The sequence below is a fragment of the Micromesistius poutassou genome (genome assembly GCF_964030765.1).
Source record: "Micromesistius poutassou genome assembly, chromosome: 10".
NCBI classification, from domain to species: Eukaryota; Metazoa; Chordata; class Actinopteri; order Gadiformes; family Gadidae; genus Micromesistius; species Micromesistius poutassou.
The window spans coordinates 14,095,459-14,111,440 of record NC_140280.1 but is presented as its reverse complement, the minus strand read 5'-3'; the positions used below and the strand labels follow the sequence as shown (position 1 = coordinate 14,111,440).

The 15,982-nt window shown below is 47.6% G+C and overlaps 1 protein-coding gene across 1 annotated transcript; it reads left to right on the top strand.

Moving 5' to 3' along the window:
• The first annotated feature begins 1,062 nt into the window (after positions 1 to 1,062).
• On the top strand, positions 1,063 to 15,348 carry prdm15 (PR domain containing 15). Its single transcript, XM_084473961.1, has 24 exons — positions 1,063 to 1,109; positions 1,723 to 1,763; positions 1,863 to 1,956; positions 2,421 to 2,574; positions 3,232 to 3,384; positions 3,780 to 3,882; positions 4,228 to 4,311; positions 4,828 to 5,118; positions 5,524 to 5,733; positions 6,193 to 6,287; positions 6,478 to 6,565; positions 7,052 to 7,219; positions 7,759 to 7,853; positions 8,369 to 8,500; positions 9,137 to 9,277; positions 9,784 to 9,947; positions 10,272 to 10,351; positions 10,626 to 10,745; positions 11,163 to 11,294; positions 11,641 to 11,724; positions 12,178 to 12,353; positions 12,447 to 12,527; positions 13,383 to 13,607; positions 14,168 to 15,348. Exons 2-24 carry the CDS (start codon positions 1,730 to 1,732, stop codon positions 14,801 to 14,803), a joined length of 3,540 nt encoding a protein of 1,179 aa, XP_084330087.1. The 5' UTR covers positions 1,063 to 1,109; positions 1,723 to 1,729; the 3' UTR covers positions 14,804 to 15,348.
• The last annotated feature ends 634 nt before the right edge of the window (positions 15,349 to 15,982 follow it).

The window sequence follows — 15,982 nt, the reverse complement described above, 5'->3', positions numbered from 1 at the left end:
GTATGGACTGGACCACAACGAACGCGTCTGATCGGCCGGCGCTCTGTCCTCACAATCTGTCGTCTTCTTATCAAGAAGGCCGGGAATATAATCACAAACCTGACTCAGACATGGACTGATAACGTCTGCCTTCCAGGACGTTGAGGCCCAAACGTGCCTGTCGTTCAAGGTGGCCTACTCTGCAGACACGTTTGTTTTCCTTTTTTCTTATCGTACCAAAAGAGGCATTTACGAGGGACTGCTGCCCAACCAAAGCAAATCCTCTATACAGTGTGGGTGAACTTTTTATTTTAGTTACTAAACTAAGGTCCTAACTTATAGCAAAGTAGCAGGTTGAATACGAATATGCTATTACCAACATTAAGGATTAAAGAATGGAGAAATAAATGGGTTGCTTTATACATGCAAACTTTCATTGTCCCTTGGTTAGGAAATGGCAGCCTGTAAGCTATGCAATTGTAATACATTCAAGCAATGAGCTTTTATGTGATTAATAAACTTCCTTCCCATAATTACCATGTTATTGTATTGTATTTATATTCAGCAATAAACATTGACTCAAGAACCAGTTTCACTTGCAGTGCTTATCACAGAACACGCATGATTCCCTGTTAACTTCAATATATAGACCAACGACCATTAGTCGGTACCCCAGGAAGAATAGCTGTTTTTACCAAGCTAATGGGGATCCTAATAAAACCTTGGAACCATTAGTTTATTTATATATATAATATATTATATAATATATATATATATATATATATAATATATTATATATATATTATATATTATATATATATTTATATATATATATATATATATATATAATATATATTTATCTTTTTTTTTTTATATATCTTTTTTTTTTTTTTCAAGCCGTCAACAAAGTTTTTGTGTTGATGGCTTTGTCGGGATAAACTGAAATCCCAACTACTTGCAAACTGTTTTGTAGTACGCACAAAAACATGTGCGCGTTTGTGAACAGCTCAATACGCCTACATTACCCACAATGCCTTTCATGCGGATATTGTTTCCGGTCCTGCGCCGTCTCTGGAGCGGATTGGAACCCGGAGTCAGGATTCAATACATGAGTAGTCTTCACAATAAAGGTAAACAGTTTTTACACTTATGTGAGCCGTTTTTTAACATAACAGCAACGCACGTCAGTAGAAGATGTGCAGCTCATTGAAATGGGCCACGCCGCATTTCCCTGGGTGTCTTTTAGCCCCGGGGTATTGACATTGAAGTGTACAGGCTCCGGTTGCCGTTTGCGTGTCCATTCCATCCGCCATGCCGATTGTTCTTTGTTACATGCAGGAGAGCACTGAGCCCTCCGAGATCGGAGTTAAAACCCGGCAAGAGAGGGGATCCACCGAAATCCTGGATCTCATGCTGCCATGGATTGCATACATTATACTTTCTCTTGATTATGCCCCTCTGCTGTGTTTTCGTGAATGGTGGATGCCGCTGTCATGTTGTCCACTGTGTTAACCAAAAGGGGCTGCACTACAGGGATAAAGCCACTGATATTGTCCCATATTAAATTAATTCCTTGCTCAGAAGAACACACATTACACACGTGAACACTGTTCCAACTAATAATTTGTTTGAAATGAGTTTACGTTTGTGTTGAAACAATTGTTAAATATAAATTTAAGCTTTGCTCGTATTCTTGCGTCCCTTTTACTCCCTTTTGCAATGAACCTTATTCTTGATTTTCAGGGTTGCCATGATGACTGACCAGGCACCGGATGAGTTCATCTGTGAGTATGAGTCCATGTCTTTTAAACGGATGGTTATGACAGGGAGAGGGAGCCTTCTTACACGTAATGCTCAATATGTATTGTGGTGTTTTCCCTCAGGGTGTGATGACTGTAGTCAGTACCATGACTCTGAGTGTCCAGAGCTGGGCCCGTTGGTGACCGTGGAGGACTCGTTTGTCCTCAGTCGGGCCAGGTGAGCCAGTACACACACACACACACACACACACACACACACACACACACACACACCACACAAAAATTTGAAAATTAGGATCTTTACAGTAGTGTTATCCATCACCATGCACAGTATTGTAAAGGCAGTTGGGGAAACATGTTTTTGGTTGACAGAAGTTATTCCATGGTTATAAAGGAATTGGAAAGACAAATGTATCCTAGAAAAGGAACTGTCTCTTATCATGTCTGGATGTTGTTATAACGATGTCAGTTTACTGGATGGGACAGGAAGTAACGCTGACATACAGGAAGCTTTTATTTTTTTTAGTTATCCATTTTCCAGTCACGGAGACGATGCCATTAGTAGAATAAGACTGCAGTTCTGTTGCTGGTTGTTCTCAACGCTGTGCAAGTTGTAGTTTGGCTTCCTTCTGGTCCGTCACAAGGTTAACATCAGTGTGCTGCTTGCTTCCATTATAAAAGGTCTTCATTGCCAAGCAGTCTGGAGATCAGAGAGGTGTCCCACGGCGTCGAGGGGGTGTTCGTACTGCGACAGCTGGTCAAGAGGACCCGATTTGGGCCGTTTGAGGCCAAGAGGGTGCCCCACCTGGAGAGAGACGGGCCTTTTCCTCTGAAGGTGCGGACATGACATGTTTACAGCAGCACTTTCCTTGACTCAGACCCTTACTGCTCATGAGAAATGTAATATAGATTTGAACAGCATGGGAATGCAGTTGTGCATTTGGCCATCTGCCAAAGTGCTAATTATTTAAAATAAGTTTAAACAAACACAAACGTAGAATATTACACACATACTCAGGTTTAATACAATTGTTGTTTAGTTAACCCTAAATCAACCTTGAATGTATAGATGGGGTAGAGGAATATGGGTTATATATTGTAATGGGTTTTTGGCACGTAAAAGCAACCATATCTTGACTATACATGAGTATTGTTCAATACTCCCTGTGATCTTTGTGATGAAAATGGTCGCTGTTCGTCCCAAGGTCGGATTTAATTTGAGCCGATATGTTTTAAGTCCGCTGAGTCGTCTAGCCGAGACGTCTGCTACACAGCCGTCCTCCGCAGCCAAAGTCTTCATTACAAACCAGTAACTTTAGACAGCAACGTGTCCGAGGCGTGGGTGAAGATTCTCACAGGCTCTCTCTCGTGTGTGTGTGTGTGTGTGTGTGTGTGTGTGTGTGTGTGTGTGTGTGTGTGTGTGTGTGTGTGTGTGTGTGTGTGTGTGTGTGTGTGTGTGTGTGTGTGTGTGTGTGTGTGTGTGTGCGATCAGATCTTCCAGAGGGATGGGGCGGTTGTGTGTTTGGACTCGTCCAGCGAGGAGGACTGTAACTGGATGATGCTGGTGAGGCCAGCCGGGGACCACGCCCACCAGAACCTGAGCGCCTACCAGCAGGACGATGATGTGTACTTCAACACCTCCCAGGTAGCAAGCCCCCCCCCCCCCCCCCCCCCCCGGGCCTCAAGCCCGCTGTGAGCTGCCGGGACCCACTGGTTGAATTGATAACTTATCATTCATTTAATTTAATTTAATTCCTCTCCATGTGTTGGCCTTTAAATTACTTTATTTCCCTTTTTAATTTGTTTATTTCCTTTTCCTATTTCTGTAGTCCACATTGGGTTGTAGTCACTGAAAGATGCCGGGGATAAAAAAAGAAAGCATAATTTAATATTTAACTCTTCCTATAAGAGTGGTGCACTTTAACCATGAGATTCAGAATCAGAACCTGATTGGTTAAGCCCCCTCTAACACACATCAGTGTGGTCCAGTGTGGTGTGTGTCCCGGCCTCACCCCGCTGTGTGCTGTGTGGCCCCTGCAGGACGTGCTGCCGGGGACCGAGCTCCGGGTATGGTACGGGGCCTTCTACGCCAAGAAGCTGGACAAGCCGACGCTCCGGCCCCCCATGCTGCCCACACCAGCAGGTCAGCAGGGGGAGCTAGAGAGCAGCCGAGGGATGGCCCAGTCTCACTCTATAAAGCTTTACCTCCGTGACATAAATAGTAACAATGCACTTTATTTTAAGATACTGGCTGTTTGTTTTAAATTCAATATAACTAGGAGCCATGTCTTGTCAATGCTTAGTTATAGTTTAGTTTTTCTAAGAACAATTCCTACCTTATTGTCATGGTGTTTTAATTGTTTTAATTAATAATTTATTCATCTTGACAAAAACCATAGCAACCCTGTGAGTGTTGGCTTGTTGCAGCATTCACAAAAATGATAATGACAGCTGAAATCACAGGTCTCTTTCTCCGTACATCCATTAGATGTGATTCCCTCAGCCAAGGCCGAAATCCTAATGAATGCCGTATCCCCCACAATGCCCGGCGGCGATGAAAACATGAGCGCAGGTGAGTTTCCTCTCTCCATATCGTCTGACCATACGTCAACACATCAAGTTAATTTATAGAGGTTATTTTATAAGAAGTATTTTATTATTTGGAAAGGGATCACAATCCCTCAAAAGCATAAGGAAAAAGTCAGAATTGAACAGTAATACAACTGGAGTTATTAAAGAAAACATGTTTTCAAATGTGTTGATGTATGGTTTAATATGGCAAATATTATTATTGTACATATAATGCTGTCAATGTAAATACAAATAAGGTCCTATCTTTATCTTACTTTATTTTCTATCCTATATGTTAGTGTTGCTTTACAAATACATACACAGATACTACATTTTTTGTATGCTGTAAGGACAAAAGATTGATCAACTAGAACTGTGAATGAATCAAGAAGCTGTCTATCTATTTATCCATCCATACAGCCATTATCAAACTACTTTGGAGGCTGAAAAAAGTAAAATGCAAAAACACGACCTCCAAATCGTCTTCTGTGTCCCCCCCCCGGCCGGCCTCCACCAGGCCAGCTGCTGAGCCACCTCCACGACGGGAAGGCAGTGGACCAGCTCCTGCCCCGGGAGGACGCCCTGATGGCACTCGGCAGCACCGCGGAGGAGGAGGAGGCACTGACCACCGCCACCACCACGGTGACCACGGTCGCCCGCGTCCGGATGGCCCCCAAGAGAGCCGGGGGCCGCGGGCGGCGGGGCAGGGGCCGCAGGGCGGGGGCCGTGTCCTCCTCCTCCTCTTCCTCCTCCTCCACCAACTCCTCCTCCTCCTCCTCGTCTGCCGCCCACAGCGGTAACCGCTACCGTAGGTCTGCGCGCATCGCGCCGCACCTTCCACCGCGTCACAAGAATGCACCTGTAATACATTCATTTTTATGAAATGGCATATTTGATTGGTTTACATTCACACAGCCTATACATAGCATATATTAACGTTATGTAGGCATTTTTTATATGCTAGTGAGCAAGCACATAGCCATTAAAAATGAGCATAATGTGAACGCTATGCTTGGCACTCCTGTTTATCAAGAAAACCATGAAATAACATTTTGATGCGCCATGATCATGAGCAAAAGTCAGGAATGAGTTTTCCTTTCACCAAACAAATACTATAAAGCGTAACAAGGAGCAGCCACGAGATAAACAAAGAACCTTAACCCAGCCGTTGTCGCCCCTTGACCCTCACGTTCCTTCGCCCGCCCGCTTCCAGACGTGAAGCCCCTGATGGAGACGGCCGCCCCCGAGGGGGTCGAGGCCGACCCGGAGAGCGGGGGCAGCCTGCCCACGGGCACGGGCGCCGGCACCGCCCCGCTCCTCAAGAGGCACAAGACCCGGGAGCACAAGCGCGTGTACCGGTGCAGCCTCTGCAGCAAGGTGTTCCAGAACAGCAGCAACCTCAACAGACACATCCGGTCCCACGGTAGGACCCCTGCCCGCCCAGCCGCCCGCCCGCCCGCCCCCGCGCCGTCCTTAGGATCCCATGGCAGCCATGGCCCCGCCCCCGCACCCCCATTGGCTCGCAAAGTAAAGGGGTGGGCGTTGTTGGTTGGTGGTGTCAGGTCCCTGGGTTTCTGTTAAAGTGGATTAACAAGCATTTGTTAAAAGTATAATCGTGGTGATTTTGAATTACCCTCCAAAGTAAGCTCAGAGTCAAAAGTTACCAACTGCTGTTATCACAATGCTTATTATAATGACTAATGATGACTGTTTTGGGATTGTTTTAGTGTGTATCACTCTTTTGCTCGTCAAAATAGGTAGTGTAGTTAACCTAATACAGGTATTTATAGTGGACCTGCATGTTGCAGTGAGATTGGATGAAACTGATCCTGTGCACCATGTACGCTTGTAGAGCAGGACCCATTCCGCTGCCTTTCCCCAGGTGACAAACTCTACAAGTGTGATGAGTGTGACAAGCTGTTCAGCCGCAAGGAGAGCCTGAAGCAGCACATCTCCTACAAGCACAGCAAGAACATGGTACGTGTGGCCCCCAGGGGCCCCCCCGCCGCTTCTTAACACACACACACACACACACACACACACACACACACACACACACACACACACACACACACACACACACACACACACACACACACACACACACACACACACACACACACACACATCTCTAAAGTCCTTCATGAGTTGTCGTTGTGTCCCACAGCCTGACGTAGACTACAAGTACATCTGCAACATGTGTGACAAGTCCTTCCGCCTGGAGAACGCCTTGAAGTTTCACAACTGCAGAACAGGTCCTCGTCTTCAATGTTTATTTAACGTTTTTTTTTTTTTTCTTTAAATACACTATTTTGTGTTATTCCTTATTATCACAACTGCATAACGGGGTCATCAACTTTATAAAATGTCTCTTTCAGGGATTTTTTTTAATCAATAATTCTCTATCATTATTATCCATAGTTTTCATGTCAAGAATTAAGTGTGGCATATCGATGCAGTAGCTCAGGGTGTAGAGCAGCCGGTTCGATACCCAGCTCCTATTAGCCAATTGTCAAGGTGTCCTTGAGCCGAGACAACTTACCCCGACCGCTCCCGACGAGCTGGAACCCTCTTGAGGGGCCACAGGTCAGAAGCGCTCTATATAACTGCGGCCCATTCAGAACCACCACGCCTGGACCCTGGTGTATGTTTTTCCAACACCCTTTAGAGTACGTGTGTTTGGTAGAATGTATTGAGCCATGTCCTAACACTTCAGCCCTCCTCCTCTCCCTCTCCCGCAGACGACAAAACGTTCCAGTGCGACATCTGCTCGCGCTTCTTCTCCACCAACAGCAACCTGTCCAAGCACAAGAAGAAGCACGGCGAGAAGCTGTACTCCTGCCAGATCTGCAACAAGATGTTCTACCGCAAGGACGTCATGCAGGAGCACCACCGGCGCCACGGCATGGGTCAGTCGCTGGTTGTTACCCGCAATGCAGTGTTTCCTCGAAGGGTCGTCGCTATAGAAGATAATAACACCTCAAATAACATCCTTTTTGTGGAGGAGAGAATTGTATTGGAACCAATGTGTGCTTTGCAGCAGGTGGTACTGTAGGCATAACAGGAAGCAGGTTGACTTGGAACCGGAAGGTTACTAGTTTGATCCCTGGCTCCTCCTAGCTTAGTGTCGAGTTGTCTCTGAGCACAACCTAACTGCTTCCGACCAGCTGGCTGTCGCCTTGCACTGTTGAGTCCGCCGTCGATGTGTGTATGAACAATCTACTACACAATCTACTTAATCTGCTAGGTTAAGTCGCTTTGGATAAAAGTATCTGCTAAATGTAAATGTCCTTACTCTTTCACATCTCTCAATGAGCTGTGTCCAACATGTTTGTCCCCAAGATCCCTCCACAGAGTGCCGGTTCAGTGCTACTGTTTGTGTTTGAAGCCACACGGTGCGTGTATCTCTTCTCTGGGGGGTGACCTGCTCCCCGTGTCTCTGCCCCAGGCCCCAAGCACATGAAGCGAGAGGAGCTGGAGGTGAGCGGCGAGGAGGCCACCAAGTACAGGAAGGAGCCCTCGCCCTGTCCCGTCTGCGGCAAGGTGAGAGACGTAAACACATAGGACAGTGGGACGTGGCTGGCGGGTTTGACTCCCGGGCGTCAGGTCCTGGGCCGATGTCCCCCCCCCCCCCCCTCCCCCTCCATATCTGCAGCCCTGCTTTTAGGCATTCTTGAGCAAGATGTCTTCTAATCTGAATCTGCTAGGTATTTTTGTACAAATTACAGGTGATTTTAAGTTCAAACACACAGAACTGATTGACAACCAAGTCCCACAATTTGTGTGATGCAGAATATCAAATCAAAAGTCACCCATCTTTTAATAAAAAAAAAATATGAAATGTATAGTATTTGTACAAACTGTGTTTACCTACAGTCATATGCAGACAAAATTTAGCTAGGCTATATGACAAACATGCATGCAAACATTGATAAATATAACACCCGGTATTTTCGTACAGATTCTTGTCTAAAATGTGTGTTTGTACGTATGTGTGCATGAAAATATGTGTGTGTGTGTACATACATACATACGTGTGTGTGTGTGTGTGTGTTCAGGTGTTCTCCTGCCGCAGCAACATGAACAAGCATCTGTTGACCCACGGAGATAAGAAGTACACCTGCGAGATCTGCGGCCGCAAGTTCTTCCGCGTGGACGTCCTCCGAGACCACATCCACGTCCACTTCAAGGTCAGCCTCCGGGGCCACACCGGGGCCCCCCACACCGGGGCCCCAAACCACGCTGAAAGGAGGCCCTTCAGTTCTCAGTTCACTTGATCTTATATAATCAAGAAGCTGGTCTTAAGGCAAATATCAGGGCAATACATCAAACACATGGTCTCTTGGGACTTATATCACAGCAATACATCAAACACATGGTCTCTTGGGACTTATATCACAGCAATACATCAAACACATGGTCTCTTGGGACTATTATCACAGCAATATGTAAAGCACATTTTCTGTTGTGAAGAATATCACAGCAATGTGTTCAATACATTTTCTCTTGTGACAAATATCACAGCAATGTGTCAAACACATTTACTAACCAGACAAATATCACAGCAATATGTCAACACATTTTCTCTCTAGACAAATATCACAGCGATGCCATGAAACACGTTAGTCCTGTCCTTCACGTTATCTTGGTGCATGTTAGGTCTCAAAATATATATATTTCAGACTAAATGATTTAATAATTATATAACACGTTTGTGAGTCTATGTGGTTTTGTACTTCTGGGGGCAGTGCAACATAATTTGAGAGCATGGGTCATCCGATTGGTTCAGGAGAATCAAGCTGAATAACTGGAGGTATTTATTTCAGGACATAGCGTTGATGGACGAGCAGGAGAGGCAGGGCTTCATCAAGAAGATCGGCATCTCCGCCGACGACAGCGACGACTCGGACGAAGACGAAGACGAGGATGAGCCTGAGCACCACAAATACAACTGCAAGAAGTGCCAGGTAAGGTTGCAGGTTACACACGACCCAAACGCCAAACCCGCCGTGACCGCAATGGAAACGTTCAGGAATCCTGTTGCGCTCATTGTTTTGGTATGAATATAGCTCATATTTCCTATTTCCCGATGTGAGATTCGAGAGTGCTCATTGGCTGGTTGGTTACATACCAGTATGTAACAGATCTGCAAACATGCAGTTCTGATATCGGGTCCCAATCCCTAACTGCTGTAAAGTGTGTGTGTGTGTGTGTGTGTGTGTGTGTGTGTGTGTGTGTGTGTGTGTGTGTGTGTGTGTGTGTGTGTGTGTGTGTGTGTGTGTGTGTGTGTGTGTGTGTGTGTGTGTGTGTGTGTGTGTGTGGTAGGTAAGGATGCCGTTTAAGGTGTTTGGCTCCCAGCTGAAAGGGTCTGAATTTGATCCTAAATATCCATGGTCCTTCCTGTAAGGGCATCCTAGAGCAAGATGCTGCATGTATCTGAATTTACTGTAAGGGGTGTTTGTGTGTGCGCTAGCTGTCCTTCGCCAAGGGTCGGGACTACCTGAAGCACATCATGGAGCAGCACAAGGAGCGCGGCTACGGCTGCGCCATCTGCAACCGGCGCTTCGCCCTGAAGGCCACGTACAACGCCCACCTGGTCATCCACCGCGAGCAGCTGCCCGACCCCGCCGTCCAGAAGTAAGAGCAGAGGACGGGGGGGAGGAGCCCTGGGGTGTCACTGGAGGGGTTGGGTTACGCGTGGGAAGCGCTGCGGATGTGTTACTACCGGGCAGAGTAACGGAACGGATCGCTAACGGATCGCTCCATCAGAGCTTATTCCGTCTGTGAATCATCCAGGCCTCGGTGTCGTTATATAATAAATGTATATATTAAATGTAAATGGTTATTACTAGACATAGCAAAACCGGATGCTGATGAGGCTGATTATAGTCGAGTAATAGCAAGGTATTTTGAATGATTGCAAACGCGTTGTATTTAACAATATCGCTGTGTATTTTAAAGGTACATTCATCCGTGTGAGATCTGTGGCCGGATATTTAACAGCATCGGAAACCTGGAGAGGCATAAGATCATCCACACAGGTGAACTCTAAGCCCTCAAATGATCCTATTTTACAATACCAACTATGAGTAAATCAGTGGAAACACATGACAGACAACCTTTATTTTATTTACTCGGGTAGCCTAATTACAGAGTAAATCCCAACTAATGTTGAGATGTGTGCAGAATTAGATAAACACACACACCATATTCCAAACATTCCGATAGATGCGATTCTTGCCACCACCACTCGGTGCATTTCCCTGTAGCCTCTGATGCTAACGCTATGCTACCTCCAACGCGCGGCGGTCTCAGGGGTGAAGAGCCACGCCTGCAACCAGTGCAGCAAGTCGTTCGCCCGCAAGGACATGCTGAAGGAGCACCTCCGGGTCCACGACGACATCCGGGACTTCCTGTGCGCCGAGTGCGGAAAAGGTGTGGCTCGCCGTCGGAGAACTTTACCCAACGCAACGAGAGTTTAGTTACTATTCAGTATTCAGCGGACGCCTTTACAGGGACTTTTAAGATACGGAAGGGGCCGGGCCTTTGCTTAAGGGGGACATATTATGAGTGTGATTAGCCGTTACAAGCCGATTTGGAAATCTGCTTCTTCTGACATCACAAGTGGGCGTGTCCACCTCGATGTGTGACTGATTGATGAGCAACGTTTGCTACAGTCCACTGGGTAGGCTGGTAGACTGGTCTATCCAGCACACATCTAGGTGGACACACCTTTTAAGTGTTGCCTTCAGGTAGACATGGGGGTTGAACCCGAGACCCAGAAGCCACGCCGACCGTAGGTTTGCTTAACCCTCCCCCCCCCCACACCCCCCCCCCACCCCCTGTGTGCAGGCATGAAGACGAAGCATGCGCTGCGTCACCACATGAAGCTCCACAAGGGCATCAAGGAGTACGAGTGTAAGGAGTGCAACCGCAAGTTCGCCCAGAAGGTCAACATGCTGAAGCACTACAAGAGACACACAGGTGAGACGGGCCGTGTGTGTGTGTGTGTGTGTGTGTGTGTGTGTGTGTGTGTGTGTGTGTGTGTGTGTGTGTGTGTGTGTGTGTGTGTGTGTGTGTGTGTGTGTGTGTGTGTGTGTGTGTGTGTGTGTGTGTGTGTGTGTGTGTAAAATGTGCTATGTGCTATAGGTTTTCTCCTTTACCATCCTCCGTCTTTGGAGTCCTTGGTCAAGTGGGAAGCGAATATCAGCGTGTATGTTTGTTCATTACCGTAACAACAGGGAATGTTATCGTGTGTGTGTGTGTTCAACTGTGCATGCACAGTGCACGCATGTTTTTATTAATTGTGTGTGTGACTGTTCCCTCACAGGTATAAAGGACTTTATGTGTGAGCTCTGTGGGAAGACGTTCAGCGAGAGGACCACCCTGGAGACGCACAAACTCATCCACACAGGCAAGCGCCCCCCTCCCCATGCATGGTAGACGCACTGTACATGCGTGGTTTGTTTATGTAGGCTTTACATCAGTCCATCAATAAGGAAAAGTACATAAATTACAGCACACACAGATTGCTACCCCCCCCCCCCCTCAAAAGGAGTTGATGGATGCATGTGAGGCTTGAAATTCAATAGGATGACAATTCATAGTTCTTGGTCAGAACTAGACTGAGTGAGGAAACATTATAGATTATTTTATTATCACACACTTTGAATTGCCCTGACACAAATTATTGATTTGGTTCTGTGCAATTATTATGTTTCCCACCCCAAATGTTTATGACCAAAAATTATCCTTCTTATTACCATATTTGTTCCTTATTATTGCCACAAATGTTCCTCATTATCACCTCAACTGTTCCTCATTATTCCCACCAATGTGACCCTTCGCCGCCGCTCTCCGTCCACAGTGGGCAAGACGTGGACGTGTGGCACGTGTGACAAGAAGTACCTGACGGAGTACATGCTGCAGAAGCACGTGCACCTGACGCACGAGAGGGTGGAGGCCCAGTCCTGCCACCTGTGTGGCACCAAGGTGTCCACGCGCGCCTCCATGAACCGCCACATACGCCGCAAGCACCCAGAGGTGAGGGGGACCCCCCCGTCCAGTCTGACCATGTCTCGTCCGTGTCCGCGTCAAATGAATCTGTTAAGAATATATACATTCCTTTGTGTCCAGGTGGTCTTCGTAAGGATTGACGAGTTTGACGATCTTCAGGAACCTCCGACGATTGACGAGTCTGCGATCAGTATTGTTCAGGTGATTGCTTTTTTTTTTTTTATTGGTTATTTTCTTTGTCCGCCAGACCACAGAACGCCAAGGGGTCGAGGGGCTTATCCGAGCTAATGCCTGCTGTCGAAAAAAGCCTCAGAGCATTGAAGGAGATTTACGGCTTCATTCCTCCAATTCTGTTTGCTTTCAATTACCCAGAAGGCCGTAGTTAACCTGTCCTACCGAGGGCTTCGATGAGAAACGACTGCTTGAGTTCTGCTTGAGTCGTAACAAATGATTGTCAAAGGGAGAAAGGAAATGAGTTGCCAACACATTGATGGAATGATCCGGAAACCCGGTGTTTACTTTACTCTCCTGCAACCCCACCCCTCAATACTTGAACATGTGAGTTTTCTGCCAACTAAAAAGTGAAAAAGAAAAGAAAAGGAGTAAACGTATGTATGGCTGGCGTTTTAGCCCTCTGAAGGAACCTTTACGGTTGGTGGTGATCACGTATTAACGTTACATTTACACATGCATTTAGCAGACGCTTTTATCTAAAGTGACTTACAATAAGTGCATTTGTCAAAAGAGAAAGAAACAATATATCACTGCCAGTACAGTAAAGATATTCATAGAAACAAGTGCTAATCATTTACAATCGCTAGGTTAACCCATTCCCCGTAAACAACAAAGATAGCTAGGATAAGATGCTACACGATGCTAAGTAGTACTTGTACTATTTCTAACTGCCAGGACATACAACACACAATAAGTGCTTAAGAGCGGTGTTTTTAGGAGGGTAAGGGAGGAGAAGGGGTGGTGGGGGGGTAGGGGAGGAGGCTATAGTCGGAGTCCGGTCAAACTCTGAATGAACCCTCAACACGTTTCCGCACCCCACAGCCCACTCTGAGCCTGGACAAGGACGGCATGCCGCAGGAGCGGCCGGGCGGGACGTCCCGCCACGCCCGCAAGAGGCAGAAGCGCGCCGCCGAGCCGGAGCTCTCCTCGTCGGACGAGTACGGCGACTTCCCCGAGCAGCGGCACGACGGGCCCATCGCCGAGTTCACCGCCGCCCTGGGGGGCGACGAGCGGGAGACCAGCTCAGCGGTGCAGAGCATCCAGCAGGTGAGCCCTCCTCACCTGTCGGCGCTCGCCTGGTGCAGCTACCGAACCCCCCTGGGGAGAAGGTTCCCGAGCCGAGGTCACGGAGCTGACCGAGGGACTGAGTATCGCCGGTGGAAGGGCGGAGTCTGGCGTCACGGCGGTCCGAGGGATCAGCGACGCCAACGCTCTGTGTGCATAACCGCTTGATGGCGTTTTGAATGAATAAAGGAAACGAGCAGTGATTCACTTTAAATCCGGTGCAGCTGTTTATCCGTATGTCTGTACTCGCTGTGTCTTATTTTACCTGGAGAATATTTCTGTGACTCTAAGAAGGCCAAAAAATGTATTTATTTTGGCGAGGCATCCATGAAGATTTCCTTATTCAAAAACAGGACTTTCATATTCGTTCAGAAACCTTGAACATGTATCCATTTATCAATGATGATCCATGTCGTAATCTCAGCGTTTATGTAGAAACTTCACATCACAGCTTGTTCAGAGATTACCTATTCACCCGAGGGGGGGGGGGGGGGGGGGTCTGCAGCTTTGACTGACCCGGTGCCCATGCCGCCCCCTCACAGGTGGTGGTCCTGACCGACCCCAACGCCCCCGCCGTCTCCTCCTCGCCGAGCAGCTCCGTGGCGCTGACCAACATCACGGTGACGCCCATCAGCAGCCACCCGGCGGGCGCCCAGTTCACCAGCCTGCAGCCCGTGGCCGTCGGTCACCTGACCTCCGGCGGCGAGCGGCCCCTCACCCTGGACAACTCCATCCTCACCGTCACCTTCGACGCCGTCAGCGGCTCGGCGGTGCTCCACAACCGGCCCGGGGAGCTGGGCTCCGAGGTGGTGGGGGGCGGGGTGGTGGGGGGCGGGAGCGGCGGAGGGATCGGGGCCTCCGCCGCCGCCGGTGGCGCCGCCGGCGCCATCGCCCCGCAGCCGGTGACGCACTTCATCAACCTCACCACCTTCGTCAACCCCATGGGCCACCAGATGGAGACGCCCGGCCTGGCGTGGAGGCCCATGCCGGTGGTGGAGGCGACGGAGGCGAGTCAGGGGGCCCCGGGGGGGGAGACTGGGCAAGGGGAGAGCCAAGAGGCAGCCGGCCAAGACACGGAACAGGGCCAAGGCCAGGGCGGGGGAGTGGGCCCGCCTCCGGACCAGCAGCAGCAGCAGCAGCAGCAGAGCGGATCGGGGCAGCAGATGTACAGCTACTGATGTAGAGAGCAGGGGGTGCCGGTCGCCCCTCACATTCGTTACTATCGAGGTTGAGTCTTTTTTTTCTTGTTATTTGTAATGACTTTTTATAGAAGTCTGACCACGGTCACCCTGATGCCTGTCGAGCCCTATGGACAGTAAAAGAAGCTCATGAATGCTTGCCTTTTTTTTTTTACATCGTTTTGTTGATTGCTCTTAAATGTATGAACTGTTTTAACCTGAAGGGGAAAGGGTCTGAGGGCAGATCTTTACCCAGGAATGGTAAATATGTGTTGTTGTTTTTTAAAGACGCACGTTTGCAAGATGACTGGATCGGCTGCATGAAATATAACGACACTACTTTTGAGTCACTCAACATGGTACCTTCATGGAAATAAAAACAGATTTGCTTCCTGTTCCACTGTTTCTACAAAAAAAACATGAGACACTGAGGATACAGAAGATTCATTTGTATTTTTTTGTGTGTATATATAATGTATATTATGTAATCCTTGGGAAATGCTGTACTTGAAATCATTTGTTATTTTGAATTGATTATTTTTTAAGAAATCTCACCCAAAAATATTTTACATTTCATTTTTATTTTTTTATTATATAACACTTTCTCGAATAGGTGGTACTAAATCCCCAAAGTTGGCGTGCCGTGATGCACGCACAGCTCATTGGATGACTTGTGTCATGAACTCACATGTATAATACGATTAGTGTAATTATCCATTCGACATGAACTGGTCATTTGGCCACTTGCTTTGGTAGCATAAATCATAAAATCTGTTGTATGACAAACATCCCGTTTCGAATTGCATTTGAAGAAGTATAGAAAGTAGTATCTTACGGCCATGGTTAATGATTGAGGAGAACCATTGGCCCGGAAGGGACAAGTGCATGGCATTACCACTACAGGCCCCGGAGGAGACGTCGATAGTCGATGCATGCTCATCACCCCGCTTCGACCGCAGTCCTCGGCTGCAGGTAGTCTCAGAGGCCTATTTTACATTTGGTTTAAGTGTGTAGAGAGGCCTACGATAATTAGTACAAGTGTTAAGGAATGAAGTCGAGTGGAAGACGTACGTCGATTCAGCCCACGATAGCAAAACGTAATTTGAAAATGATTAGCTTAACCCACGTTTCTTCAAGTTGCAATGTGTCATATATTATGTAGGCTTGGGCTACTCCAAC